Below are 25,701 nucleotides of genomic sequence, written 5' to 3' on the forward strand. Positions count from 1 at the left end.
ATTAATGTTTTTCAACAAAAAAAAATGGCCTGGGGTTGGGGATATGGCCTAGTGGCAAGAGTGCTTGCCTTGTATACATGAGGCCCTGGGTTCAATTCCCCAGCACCACATATACAGAAAATGGCCAGAAGTGGTGATGTGGCTCAAGTGGCAGAGTGCTAGCCTTGAGCAAAAAAAAAAAAAAAAAAAAGAAGAAGCCAGGGACAATGCTCAGGCCCTGAGTCCAAGCCCCAGGTCTGGCCAAAAAAAAAAAAAAAAAAAAGAAATGTACTCACTGCCTTACATATGAATCTGTAGCCCCTCTGTACTACACTTTGACAATAAAGAAAAAAGTTAAAAAAAATAAAAAAAAATGGCCTTTGGGGTACCATGAAGAATATTCTGAAACACAGATGAGTAGATAGTTAGGCTGAGGAGAAATCTGCTTCCAAATATGATCATAGGTAAATAGGTCACAGGTACAATGCCTTTCCTATTCGTCTAATATGAAGCAGAGTGGGATTAGAGTTAGGGCATGAGAGAAGAATGAAAGCAATGCTAGAACACCAAGGTTGCACGCTAGCATAGTTCTGTGTAAGTGATGGAATGTCCAACTCACTGCAATTGCTTCTGCCCCAGCGATGTCATCTTCTAACCGGACCTGCAGTTTGTCTATCAAGGCTCGAATGAGCTTGCCACCGGAAGCTGGGTTTTCAGCCAGTGTTTTCCACAATGTCTTTGTGTCCCTAGAGTAGCAAGGCAGAACATTGACAGATAAGGCCTAATTCCTGTACGCTTTCCCGTCTGACAAAAACCACATTAGGACCCATCACAATTTTAAGGAATGTGCTACCATGCTAGAAGATATGAAGGATACATTATTTAACAATCTAACAGTCTTCCCTTGGGTTACTGAGTTTATCGATGTCTATTAAGATGAAAATCACTTCCACAATGCCTTTCTATGCAACCAGAAAGAGGGAAAATATTACTTTATTTCTACAAAGTATATATATATATTATATACACACATATATACATGACATACATGATAAATGGTAATTAATGTATATGTAATTATGCTCAGTAAAAACAATTTAAAAATCATTACTTGGGACTCAAATACCAATATTTAAATTGTTTTCAGGTGAGTTTTTTTTCAACCTTTGTTCTCAAATAATACATGCTTCCCCAATGCCATGCAAGGTGACCTTTCCCAGGGAACGAATGGGTCTAGTAAGGATCTACCTGTCAAAGGGCAGAGGCTTCTGAAGGAGGTTGACAACCACTGCATCCATGTGGAAGCTGGCTATCTGGGAGATGGCTTCTAGCATAAACTGGAAACTTTCCTCCTTTTGTCTGAGGACAGGCATGTGGTGGTAAACTGTGTTCAGAATATCCAGCAGCTAAAAAGAAGCCAAAATAAAAACAGTCAATTGCCATTTTCTTTCTGCATGAATGGCCCAGGGAAAGCACCATCAGCATATCGTAGGTGGTTGATGAATTGCAAATGGTGTGAAAAGCAACAATCAATTCTACACATGGCTGATTTCTTACTCGAGAAGATTACTGGCAAACTGGTATTTACTCATTGCAGTTTGGCAAACATTTGGGGAAAGAGTACATTAGGCCACATGGTGAGTTACGCAATGAGGGGGATAAGCTGAAGAGGAAAAAGATCCAGCCCTTTATTAGTGACTGGAAAAAGGACATCAGTCATCTATCCAGAGGAAGGAACTCTAGGTGGCACAGATGAATGATAATCCAGTAACAGATTGTAGAGGGGCTTCGTGTCTCAGTCTGAAAAGACATTTAGCAGTTTTCAGAGGAGATTTTAGGAATGGTTGACGAAGGCATCTTTGTCAGAAAGAAGGCATGTAAAGATGTAGAATTGAAAAATAAACATGAGACTTGACAGAGCACAGGATTTTTAGGACAGTAAAAATATTCTGTATAATATTAAATGGCGGGTGTTTGTCACTGTATAGTTTTAAAAAACCTAGAGAATGAAAGACACAAAGAATGAACCTTAGCTGGGCATGGTAGTGCAGGCTGCTAATCTAAGCTACTTAGGAGGAAAGAGGATCTTGAGTTTGAGGTCAGCTCAAAAACCAAATAAAATAAAAGGGCTGTTAAAATAAAAGGGATAGTTAATTGTGTAGGAGAGCATTTACCTACAATAAAGGAAGACTTGGGTTAGATTTCTCTCTTTCTCTCTCTCTCTTTCTTTATCATGCATGCACACACACACACACGAATGAACTAACCTTAAACCTTAAACAATGGGACTCTGAGCATCAATGTTATCATTATTAATGTGGATTCCGATGTATTCCCACCTATATATCAACAGTTGTAGTAACACTGTGGTATCAGATGTCTCACTGTGAAGGGTAATGTAGATAGTGAGGGAGATTGGGTGGGGGAGCAGGGATAGAACTCTTCTGAAGAATAAAATCTACTGCATATACAAAGCATGAGTTAGGCGAGGTGCTGTGTGCTTGTGCTCCCAGCTACAAGGGAAATTGTAGAGAAGAGGATGGTGGTTTGAGGCTGGTTCTGTGGCAAATGTTCTAGACACTACCTGAAAAATACAGCAAAAAAAAAAAAAAAAGGCTAGGGGCTCAAGAAGTAAAATGCCCACCTAACAAATGAGAGGTCATAAATTCAAATCCTAGTACTAAGAAGAAAGAAAGCATGAAGGTATGGATAGGAAAAAGTGTCAAGAAGATCTCTGGAATAGGCAAACAGGGAAGTCTGGAACACAGAGAAAATGAAAGTCATGAAAGGAAGTTGATTTAACAGTAAAGGTGAATCATATCTGAAAGGGCTGAATACCACTATCCTGAATTTGGGTGCTATTCTGTTAGTAGGGAATGATACTGTGTATTTCAGTTTTTGATGTGGACAAGGGCACTTAGTTATGTTAAGCATGCTTCTAGTGGAATTTTCTTATTTATTTTGTGTGAACATTTAAATCTGATACCTCATAGAGAATATCTTCCTTCCACTATTACTTCTTCTATTTTTTTTTCTGGCCATTCCTGGGTCTTGAACTCATGGCCTGGCCACTGTACCTGAGCCTCTTTGTGCTCAAGGCTAGCACTCTACCACTTGAGCCACAACACCACTTCCAGCTTTTTCTGAGTAGTTTACTGGAGATAAAAGTCTCACAGACTTTCCTACCCAGGCTGTCTTTGAACCATGATCCTCAGATCTCAGCCTCCTGAATAGCTAGGATTACAGGAGTGAGCAACAGGTGCTAGGCAATGATTACTTCTTAATCATAAAGATGAAAATGACTACCAGGGAGTCCCAGCTCAGGGATTGAATTACCCATTGGAAGTCTTTCCTTTATTGTGAGATCCTCGTCCTCATGCAAGACACAGGCATTCCATTTCCATATCAACCTTCATTTCCCAAGTATAGTTAAGTGTCTAATGCATAGTTTACAGTCATTAAAAATTTAAGTGACTCTTTGGAAAGCAATAAGCACAGGGTCCTTTTCTAATGCCCTTACTCCAAATCCACACTTTGGAGAACTTTAAAACTACGGGTTATTGAGTCTGGGACAAAGTTATTTCTTACTTTTTCCCCTCAAGATGCTCTCATTTAGTTAAAATTGGTTTCTTGCCTATTATTGATCCTTGATTAATAAGCTTATATTTCATCTCTGACTTAGAGAGAGACAGGATAGAGGTATGTGCATTGGAGCTCTTAATGAAAATTCCTAAATTTAAATTCTGTATGTCTTTGCTTAAGTGTTCATTTGGGAGAAAGGACCAAGTACTTTCCCCAGTGCACTAGCAGCCTTGCTTAGCAGACACCAGTGAAGGAAAGGCATGAAGAGCAGAGGCTGTCTTGGGCCTTGCTGTCTATCTCAGAACTATGCATCTGGCTACTGTCAGACTTCTAACAACAAGCTAGAGCTCTCTTTGGATCTAACAGGTAAAACCAGTATGCTAACAACCCAGGTTTCCATGGCCTTGATTCAGAGCTGACCACAGTGAACAGTCTTGAAAGGTTTTATGGTCAGCTCAAGTGGAGCTTCATTACAGAGCTGCGCCTTTCTGGAGGCCTCTCCAGGATGCGAGCGCTTGCCTGCAAAGATGTCTGCTCTTGACAGACTGAGTAGAAGAGATTGACTTGACATTTGCTCAACTTTACACCTGGTTGTGTTCACCTGATCTTCCAGAGCAACTCCATGTTCCTTCAGGGTTGCAATCAACCATATGCCACAGGCTTTTGCGCACATGGCATTGAGGGTTTCCAGACCATCCAGTGTTTCCTCCAAGAACATCAGAATTTCTTCACTTGGGATGAATTTGCAGACAATCTGAAAATATAGACAGAATGACTCATGTTACTAACCTCCTCATTGTGCATCTGGACCCTTATAACATGCTGCTGTTTGTTTCAGGAAGTGAGGTACCACTAAGCATCTTTCCAAGCGCTTAACCTGTGATGGAATCTATAGAAACTGGAGAAATCATTAGGATAAGACATAGTATGGCCATGTTGATCTCAGCAAGATTTCTCTGGGGTTGCCTTTTGATCATTTCATGTTTACTGAATCTCAAGCTTGAGAAGGCTATTTTCTTCTCAAACTGAAAAGTTACAGCATACTCCAGAGGGAAAAGATTTATGTGGTGATATTTATATTATAAAAGCATTTTCACAAACATTTCGGATACCATAGGCAAATATCTCCAGGCTCTACTGCATATGCAAGCGATGAGAATTCAGGAAAATCTGTTCCATATGCTGAGTGCCTCAGTGCTGTGCTGAATACAGAGGTGACTGACAGACAGTACCCATGCCATGCTCATGCATGCTTCAGTACCAAGTACAGTCAATACAAGGTACAAATAACAACATTGCAGTTCTGGTCTTCAGGCACAAGAACACAGAAGGTTTGGTTTGATAGCAATGTGGGAATCGAGTGTGTGTGTGTATATGCTGATAAAGGAGTCTGGGTAGTATGAGTTCAGGAGGGTATCTGAGGCTTGAACTACTTAAACTGGAATGCTTTACAGCCATGACAGCTTCTTATTTACCACTGACACTCCCCCCCCCCCCCACCATGCGTTAAATTATGTGATGTTATTTTATAGGGAAGAACAAAGCTCATTTCCATGAACAGTTGACTCATTCAAGCCATTTCTGAGTTGTCATATACCTAAGTTGTTGTAGACAACTTATATGAGATGGCCTTGCTAGCTTCAATTAGTCTCAATTTCTCATGGCCTCTGTTGCTCCTCCGTGGTGCAAGCTAACCTCATCTACTATTGGATTCTTATGGTTTACTTTAAGCTGACTTCACTAACTTTTCTCTTATTTGCTTGTATTTCAGTCATTTCCATTGTAGTCAGTGATGCTCATAAATAGAAAGCTAACCTCCTTCCAGAACCTCTGCTAGCCCACTGAGGTCTTTGCAAATCAGGAAAATGCTTCCTGTCCTCAATATAGTTCATTTCTGTTTGCACTTACATGTTGTTATGATGTGCTGATTTTATTGGATCCTTTGTTGACATCTGTGGAAAACATCCACAGATATAAATATGGCAAGCCTGCATCGCAATGAGGGAGCGTTTTTACATTTCATACTCGGCACAACTGTATATAGTAACCCTGACTCTTCTGCTGAAAGATTCAATTGGCTTTGGGTTTCAAATGGGAAAAAGACAATGTAATAAGGCTTGGAAAGCCTTTGAAAGAGCTCTTAGCTGTTTCCTAGATTTTGCTGCATACTTCTTTCTCCACCCCAGGGCCTCTGAATTTGCTTTCTCCTCTACTTGGAGTGCTTTTCCCAAACAATGCCAAGGTTCTGCCATAATTTCTTTCTAGGGGCTAATCTCTTCTCCATGACCTTACTTGATTTTATTTTTTCTCAATGTAATTATTACTTGGTTTATGTATATATCAGACTTTCTTTACTAGGATGCAGTGAAAGCAGGGAGTTTGACTTCCTCTCTCTCTCTCTCTCTCTCTCTCTCTCTCTCATCTCTCTTCACCTAGAACAGAGCATAGCATGTGCTAAATGCACAGGAGATGAGATAGTAGATTAGTGATTGCATAGCTGAATGAATGATTCAGTCAGTCCTCACAGTAACTCAGTATAAGCTATGAGTCTGATTATTTGTATTATTTTGAAACAGTATAGACTAAATATCAGGCAGGGCCCACAAAATCCATGTGGTTGTTTTCAAAGCCCAGTTCCATTCATTTCATGCCACTATATTCTACACTAGGGAAAAGGCCACTGAGTTTACAAAGCTTCCCATTGGATGCTATGATTAGTAGCAGGTGTTGGCGAGGAACTTGTACACAGAGTTAATGAATAACAAGGATAAAGGTCTTTCATTTAGCTTGTCTGTCTGAAGTACTGCCTCCTTTCCATCCTAATGGGGAGTTAGTAACGTACTCACTTGGAAATTAACCCAGATTGGTCCTTATCCTTCATGGATAGTTTTCCATCTTTATTACCTTAGCTATTTTGGAGGCAATCTTGACCTGGACCTGCACATCATCACATACCAGCCCTTCCTGTAAATCCTGAAGTCTTTCCATTTCCAGGTGAATGCCTGAAATCAACAAAGGGACAAATAACGTGAGAGTTCAAAGACAATCACAGTTACCCTCCAGCTATATTTTGGTTTAGTGATATTTCAGCAGCTGGATGTCTTTAAATACAGGAAAGATCTGCTGATGAGATGGTGAACATAAGAGTAGTTTCTATACACATTGTTCTGCTCAATACTCCACCTGTAAGGAACACATTTATCAGTCAAAGGTGCCATGGTTGGGCTCATATTTTTGCAGAGGAGGAAACCAAGATAGAGATACATGAGGCCATTTGCTCAAGATCACAGAATGACTAAACACAGAGCAGTCAGAACTTGAACCCTGTTCTGTTCTGACATGAATGTCTGGGCTCTAACAACTCTACTACAGAGCTATTTCTTTTGCCGGTCCATTCACTGTTGAGCTACCTTGGGGCAAATAAAAAGGAAGAACTAGCAAAAAAAAAAAAGATCAACAACTGAACGAGGATTGTTGATATTAATTTATAAATATAGACCTAAGCAGCAATACTTTCTGCTTGTAATCTGAATGTTCATTCATTGTGGAAACTATCCTTTGAGGCATTCTTTGTAATAAAGCCTAGCCCAGTAGGACATGAATGGACTTAAGAGGTGGCTCAGAGCCCAGCTGCACTACTTTCACTTGTCCAAGTACTGGTATAAACATATTTACATATATATGTATATATATATCTATATTTATGTCTATATCTATCTTTCTATATTGTAAAATAATTGATGAATTCTTGCTACTATTTCTCAAGTAGTTAGAGTCCTATTCAGAAAGGTATTACTTGTGTGTATATGCTCTAATAGTTTCAAAGTTTCAGGCCTTACATTTAGATCTTTAATCCATTTGGAATATAGGATGAGAGACAGAGGTCTCCAGTCTTTTACCTGTGCATATACCATGTTTCCAATACCATTTGTTAAAGTGGCTCTCTTTTTCAAATATATGCATTTGGTGTCTTTGTCTAAAATCAAATAGCCACAGCCATGTAGGCTTATTCTTGATATTCTATTCTATTTCATTGGAATATATGTCTGCTTTTGTTACTGTGGCTCTGTAACATAATTTGAAGTCAGGTATTGAAATATTTCTAGCCTTGCTCTTGCTCAGAATTGCTTTGGCTATTTGGATGTTTTTATACTACCATATGATTTTAAGGACTGATTTGTTTCTACTTCCGTGAAGAATGACATTAGAATTTTGGTGAGGGACTGTGTTGAGTATTAGATTGCTTTTGATAGTATAGCTATTTTCACAATATATTCTACCAATCTATGAACAGGAGAAGTTTTACAACTTCTGGTGTCTTGAGGATTTTTACATTGGTGTTATTAAGAAAAGCCAAGGACCAAATGAATTTATTGATGAATTTTACCATACCTTTAAAGAGCAACTAACAAATGCTCTTCCAAATATCCCATGAAATAAAAGGGAAGACATGCTACAAAACTCCTTCTACAAAGCCAGTATTATCATGACAGCAAAACAATATTAGGACATGACAGAAAAGAGAGAAATTTACAGGCCCATTTTGTTAATTAACATAGATGCAAAAATACTCAATAAAATACATGCACATAGATTTTATTTTAGGCATTCAAGGATGGTCTAATATATGCAAATTAATAAATGTAATATAGCATACAAACAGAATTAAGGACAAACATCACAAGATCCTCTCAATTTGTACAGAATAAGAGTGTGATAAAATTCAGCATTCCTTTATGATTAAAGTCCTTGAACATATGGATTCAATCTCATTGCATGTTATACATGTGGTTAGGTGGTTTATGTCCTCTTTTTTCAAATTTGGTAGGTCATATGCATCTAGAAATTTGTTCATATCATCTAGATTTTCTAATTTATTTACAATATGTTTTAAAATATTCCTTAAAGATTCTCTAACTTTCATTGATGTCTGCTAAGCTATACTTTCTCATTTCTCATTTTATTAATTTGAGTGTTTCCCCTTGTCGTTTGGTGAGTTTGGCTAAGGGCTTTCAGTATTATTTATCTGTTTAAAGAATCAACATCTTTTTGTCTTGTTATACTGTTTCTAAGTCTCTATTTCATATTTTGATATTAATTTTTTCCCTAATCTTTATCATTTCTTTTAATCTATAGCTTGGGTTTGACTTGTTCCTGTTTTGCTAGGAGGTTGAGGTGCATCATTAGACTGTTTATTTTGGAGCTCCTCCATTTTTCCTTCCTTCCTTCCTTCCTTCCTTCCTTCCTTCCTTCCTTCCTTCCTTCCTTCCTTCCTTCCTTCCTTCTTCTTCCTTTCTTCCTTCCTTCTCTCCCTCCCTCCTTCCCTCCCTCCTCTCCCTCCTTCTCTCTCTCCCTCCCTCCCTCCCTCCCTCCATTCTTCCCTCTATTCTTCCCTCCTTCCCTCCCTCCCTCCCACTCTCCCTCCTCCCCTCCCTTCCTTCTTTTATTCCCTCTGCATTTTCAGTTTCTCACTCCTCTTTCCCTCCCTCCCTCCCTCCCTCCCTCCATTTCTCTCTCTCTCCCCTTCTCTCTCTTTTTCTTCTTCCTTCCTTCCTTCCTTCCTTCCTTCCTTCCTTCCTTCCTTCCTTCCTTCCTTCCTTCCTTCCTTCCTTCCTTCCTTTCTTTCTTTCTTTCTTTCTTTCTTTCTTCTTTCTTTCTTTCTTTCTTTTTCTTTTTTCTTTCTCTCTTTCTTTCTTTCCTTCTTTCCTTTTCCTTTCTTACTTCCTTGTGCTAGTTCTGTGGCTTAATCCCAGGCCCTGGATTTGTCAAGATTTGTGTAATTTTCTGTTATTGCTTTATTAAGTATGTTTTCTCTAAAAATGTTTCATTGTTATTATAAAGGTGATGTACAGAGGTTAAAATATTTTCTATGCCTCTAATTAGAACCTCTTCTTACTCTAAGCCCATGGTTTGTAAGTCTGGTTTCTAAATTTTATATCAGTTGACTTGCACGTTCTGTTACACTTTTTCATTTTCCCCTTATATCCATTTGATTTTTAAAATATATCTACATTGTCTCCAAGTCCTGATACCCTGTCTTCTACCTGATCTAATTTACTAGGGAGATTTAAAATTCAACATTTGACTAGTAGAGCTTGTTTTGGATTCAAGGAGAAGAAAAATTCTGTGATGTAACCAAAGTATTAGAAATAAAGAATGGAGAATTGGAGAGATGGTGGTAGCAGAAAGGTAGAATTATGGGAGGAGACTGAGGGGAGAGACAGATTCACATTGAGAAAAACCAAGAACAAAAAAGTAGATATGTATTTTCAGGAGAAATTAGTGGGAGTGTGTGAATAGGATTAAAGTACATTATCCATGTGTATGAAAATACTATAATAAAATCCACTAAAAACTGTCAAAACGCAGAGGAGTTCAAGTGGCTCATGAGCCAGTGGCTCATGGTAGTAATCTTAGCTACTCAGGAGGTGGATATCAGGAGAATCACTATTTGAAGTCAACCCAGGCCCAAAGTGTGTGAGACCCCATTTCAACCAATAGCTGGTTCATTGGCACATGTCTCTTATCCCAGCTGCTGCGGGAAGTATAAACAGGATTTCAGTTCAGATTAGCCTGGGAAAAAGCAAAATCATATCTCAAAATAACCACAGCATTAAAAAAAAAAGAAGGGTGTGTGACATGTGTAAAGTAGTAGAACACTAGCCTAGCAAGCAAGAAGCCCTGTGTTCAAGCCCCAGTACCACCAAAAGAGATATAGCTGGGATGGAGTGAATTTGTTCAAACTACAATATGGGAATGTACATAATGATCACAGTGCAATCCATTTGTACAATTAATTTTGCTAACAAAAAAAAAGTGGGTACATTTTTACTTTTTCTTTTCAGGAGAAAAGAACCCTTTACTTGTGGGTTCCCTGCCCTTCTCTCACCTTTTACACAGAACAGACCAATGGTTGAGCTAGTAGCTGCTTGACGAATGCTGGGCAGAGTGTCACACGAGTGAGGAACCAAGAGCCCAAGGAGTGACCCAACTTTGAAATTCTGTGGTGCCTGCAGGACAAAGAAGATGGTCAGGTGATGAGGACGCTTGATAAGGTCCCAGACTATTTCCCACACTGAGCTCAAGTCCCTATTTTCCTACAAATCCTTAGAATGTAGTTAAATCACAGAAACCCTTCAAAAGATTCCTGATTCCTTAAGGGCAGTGGAAAAATTAGCAAGTAAACAGGCCAAGAAACTAGGGAGCCTAATTGTAGCATGGCAACCATGCTCTAGAATGTGAGATACTACCCACATGGTCCTCTGGGAACCCTCCATCTGGAGCCTGAGATTTATCATGTAGGACTGAGATTCAGGAGGCCCCAGAAGCCCCTGTAGCTCACAGGCAATGGAATGTATGTATTTCTAGGGGAAATTGCTCACCGTAATATCATTTGTCAGTACTTTAGCAATAATCTGGAAGGCTCTTTCTCGTTCCCACTCTTTTGGTGAAACAAGCCACATTCGGAGAAGCTGTTGGTCAGAGAATAAAATTCCTTTGCTCAGGATTCTTCATACTCATTTAGTCTCATTATGTGTCCCTCCCTTCCCCTCTGCTCATTGTCCTTTCTCTGCCTCTTCTGTAACTGGATCCCTACCTCTCCACAATTAAAAAAATAATTACTTTTATTGTAAAGGTGAGGTATAGTGGAGTTACACTTACATAAGTCAGGGAAACAGTACATTTCTTTTTGAACAATCTCACTCCTTCCCTCTCTCTCCTAGCTTTCCTTTTATGTCCCCATCCCAAGTTGTGTAGTTCACTTTCAACACAGTGTCTAGTGAGTATCTCTGCTGCATTTGTTCAACCTTTGTCCCACATTTCTGTGTCTCCCTTAGCTTCCCAAGGACAGATGTATGAGCAAACAAGACAAAAGGAAAAGAAAGCACAGAAACAAAGAAAAAAAACCCCAACCCTCTTGTTTCCATTTTCTCAAGTTCACTTCTATAAATATTATTTTGTATGATCAGAGGCACTTTGTTACTACTCCTAGCCTTTTAGAGGAGTGGTATTGCCTGCTGAGGTAGGTTGGTCAGGCTGGATGTCTTCCTGTGAAGGTGGAATAAAGCTGGTGAGGCCCGCTGGTGGCTGTACTGGAGTGTAGGAGAATCTGTATGAGTGGTGACTCTACTCACATTAAACATTTCTTCACAGTCGTCTGCATCATCATTATCCCATATCATGGTCCTCAGAAGTTTTCCTAGAGCATCCATGGATCTTTCATATAGAAACTGAAAGCAGATGAGAGTGTGTGAGTCTCAGGCTATAGTGGGAAAGTCTGCATTTCAGATATCCATTTTACTTTTTCCTCCCTGCCACTTACATTAATGTGCTCCTTGTCCTTCTCCGTCTCACCCTCACTTCTGAGCTTTTCCAGAGGTGGAAGTGGCAAGAGCCTTCGGATATTCTCTTCAAGAATATTAAGATGGCCCTTCAATGAGAGCCGAGGTTTCAGTTTGCTGAAAAGAGAACCATATGGAAAAATGGATATTATAATATTTTCACACAGACACTCATTAGAAGGATCAAGAATTGACTTACTGTGTGAAAAGCCTTTTGAGTTTTCTGAAAGGTTGGGATGTTGAGGGAGGTGGTGACAAGTGCAGGAGAGACAAGTCCAGGGGGACATAAAGTCATGCCTTGATGAACATAGTCAATATACCTCAGTACTAATTTATTAGCAGAATGAACAATTATCATTCACTTTGCATTACTTAATACTGCATTATGTGATAACATTAATGTTTTCTCCATTGTATGTGTGAGAGAGAGAGAAAGAGAAATGAGAGAGAGAAATGAGAGAGAGAGAAGATAGAGACAGAGAGAAAGAGAGGCCTTTAATTAGATTTCAAGCTTTAGAGAATGTTTTTTTTTCTTTTTAATCAGTTTCACATGTCCTTTTGCCTTCTTTGTGCTGCTGCAGATAGGACAGCTTCTTAAGTTCTTGTGTGAGTTCATCAATGAATAATGATATGTGAATCTTGGTTTTCTTTTGGTCCTGGAGCTTGAATGTAGGTCCTGGGTGCTTTTCAAAAGCATCTTTGTGCTCAAGGCTAGAGCTCTACCACTTGAGCCATAGTACCACTTCCAGTTTTCTGGTAGTGAATTGGAGCTAAGAGTCTCATGGACTTTCCTTCCCAGGCTGGCTTCGAATCATGATCTTCAATCATGATCCTCAGATTTTAGCCTCATAAGTGAGCCACTGGCACTCAGCTAGAATCTTTTCTGTTTTCATACATTTATATAAACATCATGGGGATCAGAATAAAACTTAACACAATTTAAGAAAATGCAAATCTTCAATGACAGTAAAACCTTCCACTTGTTATTAAGTAAAATATAAATTAAGACAATAAGATACCAAGTTATTAAACAAATGAGAAATGACTATGCTCTCTAGGCAACATGAAAGCTTCTCAGGGAGAAGTAAGATTCAGTTTTATCGGGGAAAGCTCTATTTAGATTATTCTTACTTTTATTGTCTGGCTGGAATTACTGTATCTCAACAGTAACAAACAAGTCAAATTAAAAATGGACAAAGGACTCCAACAGACATTTTTCTTAAGAAGATACACAAATGGCCAACAAATATGTGAAATGATCCTTAATGTTGTGAATTATTAGGAAAATGCCAATCAAAGTGAGAAACTACCTCATACCCATAAAGTAACTACTACTAAAGAAATCCCTGGCAAAGATATGGAAAAATTTGAATTCTTGTTCTATGTTAGAGAAGATAGAAAATTATGTGATTGTCATGGAAAACAATATGATAGTTCCTCAAAAAATAAACAGAATTATTTTATATTCCATCCATCCCACTCCTAGGTATACACCAAAAGGCTGAAAAGCAGGATCATGAAGAGATAATTTCACATCCATGCTTATAGGAGCTTATTCACTAGCGCTTAATCGGTGAAAAAGATGCATGCATTCACCAACAGTTGAGTGGAGAGTGAAATGTGCATAAAAAATATTATTCAGCGTTTTAAAGGCATGGAATTTTGGTCTGTGATGCTATAGTACTGAGTACAGATGAATCTTAAGGACATGACATTAAGTGAAAAATTAGCCACATACAGACAAATACTGTGTGGTTTCAAGCACATGAGCTGCCTAGATTAGACAGAAAATGAAAGGGTGGTTTCTAGTCTGTGAGGAGCAGAGAATGCAGAGTCATTGCTCAATGGGTATACAGTTTCAACTATACAAGATTACAAGAGTTTTGGAGATGTCTTACATAATAGTGTGACTCATATTGTTGTCCTAAACATTACTCAAGTATACAACTAAAGATGACTAAGTTGGTAATATTTATGCTGTTTATCACAACAAAACAAACAAACATCTTAAGATGGCAGACATGATGTTCACTAGTCATGTGGGAGCACATAGCGTGCAGAGAGAATCAGCACCCTGAAAACGCCTGCACAATAGAAACCTACTTAAAATTTGCCTGAAGGCCAAACTCTGGGAAGAGAAATTTCTTTCTTGCATAGAAATTTCAGTCTGATATTCTCAATAAGTCTGGGTCCTCTGAATCGTTCCTTGTCCCTATCAGTTATCAGATGATCAACTCTCAGCCAGGGTGTCAACTCTTTTACCCTGTCAATAAATTAAGTTTATTTTGGAGGATGCATTGAAGTTCATACTAGTAGATAGTTCTGTCAGTGGTTGGGGTAGAAAGGAAGGGAGTGGGGAGGGAAATCCTTTTTTGTCTCTCTCTCTCAATGTATAAAAAACCAGATTGTCTGTACCTTAAATATCTGATGGCAATTAAGGCTTTCCACCGAACAGGACTAGCTAAGGAATCCAAGGGCTCATCCTTTATCAAGTTCTGCAACACAAACAAGGAAGTGAACCGTTTCAGGAAGCCTCAAGAGGAATTCTCAGGCATACCTCCCAACTTCTTGAGCCCTTGTATAGCTGGGTCAGAATGAAGGCAGAAATCTGTTATAGGGAACTGCTGAGTTTTACTAAAGTTGGAATGTTCAGGCCCTTGCCCTTTCCTCCTCTGCCCACTCACCAGCATGAAATCTATCAGCATTTCCTTGTAGCAAAACTGGAACCCGTGATCCTCAGCATCTTGGATGGCAATGCCAATCTCAGTGATGCTTCTTGTGAAACTCATTTGCAGGTCCATGTCCTAAAGCAAAATGAGTCACAGTGCAAGCCAAGCTCTGAGGCACCACAGCTGGGTCTTTAAATGTGTGACCTAAGGTTGAAACATGCACCCAAACAGGTGTAGGAATCTTTGCTCCCTCTGCCATCTCCATCCTAGCCTAGGATCTAAGTTGCAAGGAAATTGAGAAACAAAGTTTGCCTACTTTTACTAACCTCAGTTATTGCAGTTTCTCTAGAGGAAAGACTTTTCAAACGTTTTTTAAAACCATAAACCATAACTGAAAACAGCTCACAATTCCTTCTAATATTTCCACAGAAATAAGCCAATGTATAACTAAAATAAAATGTTTCCCAGGTTTATATTGGTCAATATAATGCATTCTTCAATTTTCTGTCTGTCAGTCAGTCTGTCTGTCTACCCACCTACCTATCATTTATCTATCTTTAAGTAGTTACCTTGTTTTGTTAAATTTTTTTTGCTAGAATTGGGGATGTGGCTCGAATGGTAGAATCTATCCCTTTGTTATCAATCCATCATCCATTATCTATTACCTTTCTAGCATCTATCTATCTATCTATCTATCTATCTATCTATCTATCTATCTATCTATCTATCTATCTTATCATCATCTATTATCACATACCTTATTCATCACAGATAAACCCAGAACCTGAAAAATTAAAAGCAAAAGCATCACTCAGTGAGTAGCAGTAGGAGACACCCACAGCCCCAAATGTCCCAGCCCGAAGCATTGCCCAGAATGGAGTTTTGGCCAGGCAGGTGTGAGGGCCATTTCCTTTCTCACTTTTAAAGTGAGAATTTGTCCCACTGGCTTGTAAACCATTAGCAAGCTATAGAAGGCAGGATGAAGACTTTAAACGTTTGGGTTTTCAGGTTTTGCAATCAGGTTAAAGAGGTGGTTAGTTTGGAACTAAAATGGGAAAATGCTCTTGGAGGAAGAGCATCTTGAGGAAGTTGTAAAAATGAAAAGTCTTATAGGGAAGCTTCACCTGATCAGTCAGATTTGCATTGATACTCCTGTTAAAAACCAAAGTGACATAATTCAGTTACTGCCTATTCCATATCAGTTTGTGTCCAGTTCCTCCATGACAGGAAAGACATGCAACTGAGCAGAGCTGCCTGAAACTGCATGAAGCCACAATGCGCACCAGGGAGAGTTGCCAGCTACCTTTGTTGGCTATGCTGTGAGCCACTTCCTTCAAATCTGGTACTGAAATCTCTCAAGGATTGTTGTATTTTTCAAGATCTGTAACTCATTTCAAGTATTTTAAGGTAAAGTATATAGTTTTTGAATTTTATATTTTTATTTTACTCTATGTATTTATTTTATACAGAGTCTTTCTACATAGGCCAGGCTGGCTTCAGTGTCTCAGTTCTCTTGCCCTCAGCCTCCTGAGAAATGGGATTACAGGTGTGTGTGTCAGCATATTAGGCTTTATTTATTATTACTATGATTATTAACCAATAAGGTTCCTACCTTTTAAAAATGTGTCTCTGATAGAGTTTTTGAGCATTGTGTTTCAAGCCCATTTTCTCACACACTTACTGGACATTTTCCAGCATTCCCTGTGCCCCATCTTGTGTGACAGAAGAGTTTACTGTGTACTAAAAATACCCCATTATCTTAACCATCTTGATCTTGCCTCTCCTTATATTTTCCTAACAGTTCTCCTCAGTGATTGACTAAAAATTTCTGTAACATAGAACATGAAAAAATTTAGTTTCAGTTCTCATTATTACTTAATAGATTCAGAGGCATTGGCATCAGCTCCTCAGTACGGGAGCCCAGGTCACTGCCCTCACTGACTCCATTTTGTCCTCACTGGCTCTAGTTTTTCTGTCTAACTTCTTTTTCTCTCCTAAGTTTTGCTCTTCTCAAGTTACCTTGGATTACAAGAATGATGCGGTGGGTGATCGATAAGCATTTTTCTGACAAGGATCTGCAAGTATCCCCAGGCAACAGTGAACCATCTGTGACAAATCACCCCATGATGAAATCACCCCCCAAAATGGAGTAACTGCCTATGATTGTGTAATTACACCCCAAAGCAGGAGTCATCACCTCATGGGAGCCCGATTGTCCTCTCAGATGGTGCACAGTGAGGACAACTGCTCCAAAGCCCCTTAACGAACCAGAGCTGTCTGTCAGCTGTGCTTTTCTCAACCATCTCCTTTGCTTTCCCCTCCTATAATCTTTCCAAGGCCCTGCCAGTCCCTTGAAGACAGAGTGAGCTTCATCAAAAACACCTTTATCTGTTCTTATTGACATAACTAGGATGATTACATCTCTTTTCTCTTCCCTTCATCACTACAATGTCTTTTATTGGCCTCTGGGATAAAAGGCTGAGCCTTGGGCTGGGAATATGGCCCAGTGGCAAGAGTGCTTGCCTCGAATGCCTGGGTTCAATTCCTCAGCACCACATGTATAGAAAAGGCCAAAAGTGGCGCTGTGGCTCCACTGTGGTAGAGTGCTAGCCTTGAGCAAAAAGAAACCAGGGACAGTGTTCAGGCCCTGAGCCCAAGCCCCAGGACTGGCAAAAAAAAAAAAAAAAAAGAAAAGAAAAGAAAAGAAAAAAGGTTGAGTTTAGTTCGTTGACACATTTGCAGCTGGACCTTTGATCCTAAGCCTGTGAGTTTTTTTTTAAATTATTTATTTATTGCCAATGTGATGTACAGAGGAGGCACAGTTTCATCGATTTCTAACAGGCTCTCCCAGGCAATTCTCATGAGATGAAGGTTTGGGGATCCTTCCATTTGTGAATGCTGATATCTATGATTTCATGGGCTCCCTCTCATGTTCTTATCACATACACATATGCACATATGAATAAACACCAGTGGCATTTATGTGACAAACATGTGGTTTGTGGAGACAGAGAAGACCCAGAGATGAGCCCCAGGTACATATCCTGATGCAGAGGTGCTGAAGGGTAGAGGTAGACAGGTCTCTAAGTAGGAACAGTTCTCCATCCCTGCCTGGAGATGAAATCATTGACATATTTCCACCATTTCTACTCTTCCTGAAACTGACTCACTTACCCTCACTCCACTTTGGAAGCTGTATTTAAATTTCCTCCCCTGTGAATCTCAGTGGGCCAGTCTGACAGTCATCCACAGAAATGGCTTTAAATGGACAGTCTGTATGAAGCCGTTCATGACAGAAACCACAAAATGTGTTGGGGAAAGGGAAGAGTCGAAGGGGTGAGTTTGAAGGCTGGTTTCTCAGAGGATGGCCCTTGTTGGCCATGTGTGGAAGGTATGAGGACATGGTGTCTGCCTGGGAGAGAGGAGGGAAAATAGTACACAGCACGAGGTGGGCTGAGTAACATGACACATGACATAATGTAGTCACTTAAAAATTACACATAGGGTGCTTGCTGTTAGCTGCTGTAAGTGTTTATCCATGTTAAAACAGGTGGTTTAATCTGCTAGCACTTTGTAACACTTCTGGGACTACCATAGGGAAGTGATAAGCCAGCTGCCCAAAGTAGTACAGGAGAAATTATTTTAATGTCAAATAAGTCTGAGATCACCATGGATACAACTCTCTGGGAAGGCATTGTGGAAGTGTATGTTATGTACTACCCAAGGCCTTAGGAGAGAAAAACAAAAGAAAATACCAGATCTTTTATTTTCTTTTTCCCTTTTCTCCTTCCTTCCTTCCTCCCTCCCTCCCTCTTTCCCTTCCTTCCTTTCTTTATCTTCTTTTCCTTTCCATTTTCCTTTTCCCCCTCCCTTCCCCTCCCTCCCTCCCTCCCTTCCTTCCTTTTTTCTTTCCTTCTCTTCTCTTCTCTTTCTTTCTTTCTTTCTTTTTTCTTTATGCTTATATGTTTTCATGTTAAAGATTCTAATGATTCCTACAAGTTGAACTCCTGTAAGGTGTGTAACCTCAGTCTGGAAATCAAGGCAGCCTGTGACAGGTGTTACCTGAGAACACTGGCTATACAGAAACAGGATTCGGGCCATGATGTCGTGGTCAAGCCTTGTGAGAAGTTGTAGCTTGGGAGCATGCAGGGCCACTGCTCCGTAGATCACTATGAGGTCAATCTTAGTCAGGGTCCTTTTCCCAGAAAAAATGCCCTGAAGATCAGGAAAGAGAGATGTAAAAATGTGATTTAAGGAGTTTCTTTTGTTCTGATATATTTGTTCCCCTTAAGTGCATGGGATACTACAGGAGCTATGAAACTGGATTGGGAGTAATGAAAATGAGTTTAACAGTGGCATACTTTGGTCCACACCAGTGCAGACAGCTAGGACTATCATGGGACTGTCAGACTTGAATAGAGAGAACATGTAGGGAGTAAAAGACATGTTTGCTAATTATTTGCTCATAGGTTCTCCCCTCTCATGGGGGAAGTAGAGCACACACAATCACAGCCACAAGTGAGGCCTGAACAGCTGCTGGCAGGACAAATAAGGCACACACAGAGCCCATTAGATGCTTCCATGTTGCCTCTCAAGACAGAAGTGAGTGGGCCTGGGATCTAGCTGGTGGGCCTATGGGACCTGAGTGTGGAGAGTTCTGACCTGGAATGTATACTTCTGGGGACTGGATTGAGAACAAGATGGAAAAAGCAAAGAGTGACATAGTTGGGATGAACTTGATTACAATCTATTACATACATGATGTCAAGATCACACTGAAGGTCCTTTGCATAGTTAAGTTATATGCAGATACATTTCTTTTAAGAAGAAATATGTAAATAAAATACCCATGGAAGAAATCTGTATTACTTGAAGTTTTAGTGACTGAGAGCTTTAGAGAAGAATATTCTTTTTACCTTACATCGATTGATAAAAAACTTCTCCTCATCTTGGAATGTTTTGAGTACTTTTAGGACAATATCCAGGTGGCTCTCTGCACAATATCCTAAAACAGATGTTGTTCCCTGAAATCAGAGAAGGAATAAGGTTTTGAGTTTAATCTTTCATTCATCATTTTGCTCTTTATTCATTCATTCATTTGATAAATATGTAGGGGACAGCAGCCCTGTGTCAGGCATTCTTCTGGGTGTTGGGGTACAGTGGAGAACAGAGAGCTCTGTCTCTGTGAGGCATACTGCCAAGGGAACTGGTGCTAGAGCAATAGGGAAGTGATAAGAGCAAACACAAATATAGGCACATTTTTTAATAGATCACATGCCAGATGGTAATTAGAAAAGCAGACAAATGGAGGTGAGGGATGGGCATAAACAGGGTGACATCAAGCAGCAGGAGCCTAAAGTAACCTAGCAGGTGAGCCACTGGGCTATCTCTGAGTATGGGGCATCCGAGAACTTATGTTAAAGGAATAAAGCATGTTATGGTACAAGTATAACATTGTCTCTTAGTCTATGGCAGAACTAAAAGTCTAACAAAGATGGGAAAGTAATGCCAAGAGCAAGAGATGATAGTATCTGAGGATGAGAAAAGAAAGTGTAGCAATATAGCAGCAGTTTTCAAAGTTCAACGAAGTCTAGTGGCTTCTCCTGTGTAACCCTCTCAGAATTTCTGAGGAGAGATGTATAAGACACTCTCTTTAGCCCAAGGTAGTTAAGGAATGAGTGAATGTGTGTTCTCTTATCACTCCAGGTTGATCACATACCAAAATATAGAAAAGATGTTCTTGTGAACTAAGAAAGTTTGAAATTCATTTTCCAATATTTTCCACAGACTTGGATTAAAAAAATGAGCATTGATATTTAAACAGCAAAACTTCATTCTTCTAAAGATGCTCTTTTGGCTGGGGCTGGGAATATGGCCTATTGGTAAAGTACTCGCCTCATATACATGAAGCCCTGGGTTCAATTCCTCAGCACCACATATATAGAAAAAAGCCAGAAGTGGCACTGTGGCTCAAGAGGTAGAGTGCTAGCCTTGAGCAAAAAGAAGCCAGGGACAGTGCTCAGGCCCTGAGTCCATGCCCCAGGACTGGCAACAAAAACAAAAAACAAATAAAGATGCTCTTTTGGAGTATCATGAATGCATGCATAAATAACTTTGGTTATAAGTAAGACATTATCATTACACTTGTCACATGTTTTGTAGTTAGGATTAATGGTCTTTATCATAAGAAAAATCGAGGGCAGAAGTTCTCACCTGTCTTTGGTCCCCCAGCTGGCTGGGAGAAACCAGAAATTCCTTAATCTGTGAGCTTACAAAGTCTGTATCTTGGCAGGAGGCTAAGGTGGTTCCTAAGGCTTTCCAAAGGAATTTCTGGAACACAGAAGTTGAACAGCAAGGGTTTTAATGATCAGATTTTAGTTAAAGGAGTTAAAGCAGTGGTCAGGAGGAAACAAATTGGCTTTGACTTGTAACTGCTTAATAGTCCTGTGTGTCTGCACATTATCTCATTCTCGCCCCAGGCTCTGTCTTCCACATGTGCTCCTCTGTACTCCTCCCCACCTCAATCCCCACCATTAAAGTGCCTTTCACTCTTTACTGCATGAGCCCACTTTTCTTGTTTGTCTTTATGCTCAGAATTTTGACTCATGGTAAGCTGAGGGTCCTATGTAGTATCTCCAGTGTACTGTTTTTGGTGGCTAACAAATGCTTTACAAATGCTCATTGAATAGCCATACTTAATGAAGACATATTATTTTGAAGATGGGCTGAAGTATGAGTTCTGGGATTCAAATCAATAATAGCAATGCCATATCAGATGAGCATCACTTTATTTAGGGTCTCCATCTTGTCATGTACAGGAGAGTAAACAGGCCAGTTCACTTCCAGGATTCTGCATACCTCATGGCTATTGAGTGGTTATCATTGATCAGAAAATAATCTATTGAACAAGCAGAAATGCTGGAACAAATGGCTGAACTGAAACAAACACATCCAGGAAAACTTTCACAGACCACTCTATCTTGGATTAAGCGGGTAATAGCAAGATGGAGTGATTCTGTAATATCAACTATGAGAATGGACAGGCTTTCCAAAGAAAATGTTTCCTATGATAATGGCATTACAATGAGGAAAACTGTGCACAACACTGAATAAAATATTCATCTGTAAAGCATCTCTATAAACTCCTTCTTGGGGAAAAAGTTCAAAATGCAAAAGAGTCTTGAAAAGTCTTGGGCTGTAGAAAATATTGTTGCCTTGGAGAGGACTTAGGTCTACAAGGTGAGTCTCAGAGCTGCCCAGATCTGCCTCTCTGCTTTTGCTCTGTTGAGTGTTATTCTGTGTGTATTATATTCCTGGTTGGGACTTAGTGCAGAATCCAGGAAAATAGGAATACAACACCTGGAGAAAATGCAATGAGGTGCAAAAACAGCCATGTTTCTATTCTTCCTCTCTCATGCCTCCTTACTCTAAGGCATTGCAATCCTTTCCCTCAAGAAGTTTGTTTCTTTTCCTAGTTCTTGGAATTGCCTTTGTGATTTACTGTGGGAAGAAGAATGTGATGGAAGTGATTGTGTGCCACTCCTGAAGGTACACTTCAAGAGACCTGGTGTATTTTCTTGCTGTCACATGAGGGTAAGCCTCAGTCTTCTGGAGGGTGAGACCACAGGCATAAAGCTACCCTCATCAAGCCTGTCCTGTGTAAACCAACTTCTAGTATGCACCTGTGAGCTTAGCTGAACTGAGAAGACTGTCCAGCTGAGCTCCGCCTAGCCAAGTGTCCAAGTGTAAAATTGTGAACTAAATGGGTTTCTATTACTTCAAGTCAGTAAACATAACTTGCTATCCAGCGAAAGCTAACTAGCCTACTCTTGCTTTATTTGTGCTTAAGTGTACAGGCTGAGAACCATCTAGGCTGCTCACTGCTTCAGTTACTCTGCTTACCCATATTACCATTTTCCTGGGCTCATCCTGTGAGTCTGGGAGCTGTTGGGCCAATGCTATGACACAAAGTGCAAAGGTCGAGTTTGTGCAAAGATGAGGCTTTGCTCATGGAAGCTTTTTAGTGGGTATCTGCAAGCTTCGGAGGCCAGTTTGGAGAATCCGTATTCACCAAATTAAAGTCAATCAGTGAGGGGGGATTTCAAAAATTGGATAGGAGAAGTGAAAGTTAATAATAAATGAACTTGTGGGGCTAAGCAGCAATGGGACTAATGAAAGTGTTTTACAGGGAAATTAATTTATGAATGGTATTAATGTACTAGTGACCATGATCAAAACTACATTTGCACTGAGTTCATGCCAGGCACTTCACTAGCATTTCCTATATTTTATAGTGTTGAACCTTCCTAACAGTAAAATCCTCAAAGATGGGCACTGTTTCTGTCCTACAGATGAATATGCCAAGGATCCAGAGCGAATCACTATTCTCCCTGAGAAAACAGGAGTCAGTAGAAGACATAAGATCCAAACCCCATTTAAAATGGAAGACTATGGGGTGGAAGGTTATGGAGAGGTCATTTATAGGTAGAGAAATGGAAGAACTGGCTTTTGAGTATAATATGACTTCCATTAAACTAGCTCATTTCTGGCAGCTGACCTCACAAGACTGGTGCAATGGAAACTAAGATATAAGCTAACATTAACCAGTTATATGACAGAGAGTATCCATCATTCTTCCTCTTCTATAAGAGAATCTCTTTAGAAGGCACATATCACTCTTGCCCCACTCTTCCTGGAAGATAGGTGGAGCTAAACATGTAAGCATGTGTGTGAGATGAAGGATGTAGAAGTGTTCAACTTTCAGTAAATCATCTTAAAAGGAGGGAACTCTGTGTGTGTGTGTGTGTGTGTGTGTGTGTGTGTGTGTGTGTGTGTGTGTGTGTGTACTGATACTGGGACTTGAATTCAGGGTTCAGGTGCTGTCCTTTAGCTTTTTGCTCAAGGCTGATTGGTGTTCTAACACTTGAGCCACAATTCAATATCCAGCCCTTTGCTGGTTAATTGGATGGAGATAAGTGTCTTATGTATTTATCTGTCTGGGCTGCCTTTGAGCTGTGGTCCTCAGATCTCAGTTCTCTCTGGAGAAGTTTTTTTTTTTTAAATAATGATTTCCTACTTCTTTTGGTTGCAATATAGATAAGATGGAGGGTGAACAACCATTTTGGTTCCTAGGTAGATCATAAAGTCTCTTAGTGGAAAAAAAACCAACCTTTTCCATGGAGGTATTGCTGTAACTGTCCATTTGCTTGCTGAAATCATGACTCAGTTGAATGGTCCAGGCCTTGTCATTGATTTTCCACAAAGATTCTTTAAGCAACTGTGAGAGGAAGTAGAATACAAGCGTGCATAATAGTTGATAAACTGGTTTTGTTACCTTGTGGTTGCTTTATCATTTAAAAGCATAAGTGTATATTAAGTGGGATTATTCCTTTTCTCACAAAATAAGCAACTCCACTGGAACTTTTCCTCTTTATCTATTGGGAAATATCTTCTGGATGTGCATCAAGAATAAGATATAGAGGATGTGGAACTAACTAACTCACATAAGTAACTTATTTTTTCTTCTTAACAACCACTAAAAGACTTAAAATGAAAATGAGTACAATTTGAAATATGAATTGACATTAATATTTTCTCAAGTGTTGATAGATTTGGAAAAGGTCTTGTAGAATTAGTTAGGTGAGCAAGTGCATTTCTGTCAACTTCCACAGTAGTAACTGAGTATGCCTGGTTTGCTGACAATTGTTCTGAGGCAGGAACATAGTGAGTCCTCTGAACTCTTGTTCTGATTCGATTAAAAGTAGTGTGTGTGTGTGTGTGTGTGTGTGTGTGTGTGTGTGTGTGTGTGTGTATCTTTTGGAAGGACAAAATCCATTGTGATTAAAATATGTGCTATTCGCAATTTGTCATAGCTAGAATCTGGAACCAACCCAGATGCCCCTCAGTAGACGAATGGATCAGGAAAATGTGGTACATATACACAATGGAATATTATGCCTCTATCAGAAAGAATGACATTGCCCCATTTTTAAGGAAATGGAGGGACTTGGAAAAAATTATACTAAGTGAAGTGAGCCAGACCCAAAGAAACATGGACTCTATGGTCTCCCTTATTGGGAATAATTAGCCAGGTTTAGGCAAGTCACAGAAGAGCATCACAAGAGACCAATAGCTATACCCTTATGAACACATAAGATGATGCTAAGTGGAATGAACTCCATGTTATGGAACCGATTGTTATATCACAGTTGTAACTACTTTCAGCGTCCCATGTGTATCTGTAGCTTCTACTATTGATGATGTTCTTGTATCACCTTCCTGTGGTTGTATCTACACTATCTCTGTGATCTTATCTGAGTATATTGGAAACCGTCTATACTGGTATTAGAATTGAAATTGAAAGGGAATACCAAAATTGAGAGACACAGGGCTGGGGATATAGCCTAGTGGCAAGAGTGCCTGCCTCGGATACACGAGGCCCTAGGTTCGATTCCCCAGCACCACATATACAGAAAACGGCCAGAAGCGGCGCTGTGGCTCAAGTGGCAGAGTGCTAGCCTTGAGCGGGAAGAAGCCAGGGACAGTGCTCAGGCCCTGAGTCCAAGGCCCAGGACTGGCCAAAAAAAAAAAAATTGAGAGACACAGGGTAAAAAAGGACAAACAATTACAAAAACAATACTTGCAAAACTGTTTGGTAAAAAAAAACACAAAACTGTTTGGTGTAAGTGAACTGAACACCTCATGGGGGGAAAGGGAAAAGGGGAGGAGGGAGGGGCGATTGAGGGATGAGGTAACAAACAGTATAAGAAATGTATCCAATGCCTAACGTATGAAACTGTAACCTCTCTGTACATCGGATTGATAATAAAAATTTGAAAAAAAATGTACTATTATACTTTTTCTACCCGAATCTTAGAAAAGACACTAGATATAAAAAAAAAGTGAAAAGATTTGAAAACATTTATCAGGAGAGCAAATCCAGAGGGTGCCTTAGGGAGAAGAAATTAAACACTTTTGAAACTGTAAGAAGATTTCTGCATGTTTTTTTTTTGGCCAGTCCTGGGCCTTGGACTCAGGGCCTGAGCACTGTCCCTGGCTTCTCTTTGCTCAAGGCTAGCACTCTGCCACTTGAGCCACAGCACCGCTTCTGGCCGTTTTCTGTATATGTG

General features: G+C 39.8%; 1 protein-coding gene across 1 annotated transcript in view; it reads right to left on the minus strand.

Annotated features, from left to right (window-relative positions):
• Positions 1–25,701, minus strand: part of Mroh2b (maestro heat like repeat family member 2B) — a 63,098-nt gene that overhangs the window by 9,686 nt on the left and 27,711 nt on the right. The window contains exons 18-32 of the mRNA XM_048368244.1: positions 23,742–23,849; positions 20,786–20,902; positions 19,489–19,596; positions 18,635–18,787; positions 15,330–15,356; positions 14,588–14,707; positions 14,319–14,398; positions 11,885–12,020; positions 11,697–11,792; positions 10,944–11,033; positions 10,451–10,571; positions 6,466–6,563; positions 4,163–4,315; positions 1,228–1,385; positions 599–725 (exon numbers count right to left, since the gene is read on the minus strand). Coding sequence (XP_048224201.1) covers positions 599–725; positions 1,228–1,385; positions 4,163–4,315; positions 6,466–6,563; positions 10,451–10,571; positions 10,944–11,033; positions 11,697–11,792; positions 11,885–12,020; positions 14,319–14,398; positions 14,588–14,707; positions 15,330–15,356; positions 18,635–18,787; positions 19,489–19,596; positions 20,786–20,902; positions 23,742–23,849 — 1,692 coding nt within the window. The remainder of the gene's footprint in view (positions 1–598; positions 726–1,227; positions 1,386–4,162; positions 4,316–6,465; positions 6,564–10,450; positions 10,572–10,943; positions 11,034–11,696; positions 11,793–11,884; positions 12,021–14,318; positions 14,399–14,587; positions 14,708–15,329; positions 15,357–18,634; positions 18,788–19,488; positions 19,597–20,785; positions 20,903–23,741; positions 23,850–25,701) is intronic.

Source organism: Perognathus longimembris, chromosome 19, assembly GCF_023159225.1.
Source record: "Perognathus longimembris pacificus isolate PPM17 chromosome 19, ASM2315922v1, whole genome shotgun sequence".
In the NCBI taxonomy this organism is placed as follows: domain Eukaryota; kingdom Metazoa; phylum Chordata; class Mammalia; order Rodentia; family Heteromyidae; genus Perognathus; species Perognathus longimembris.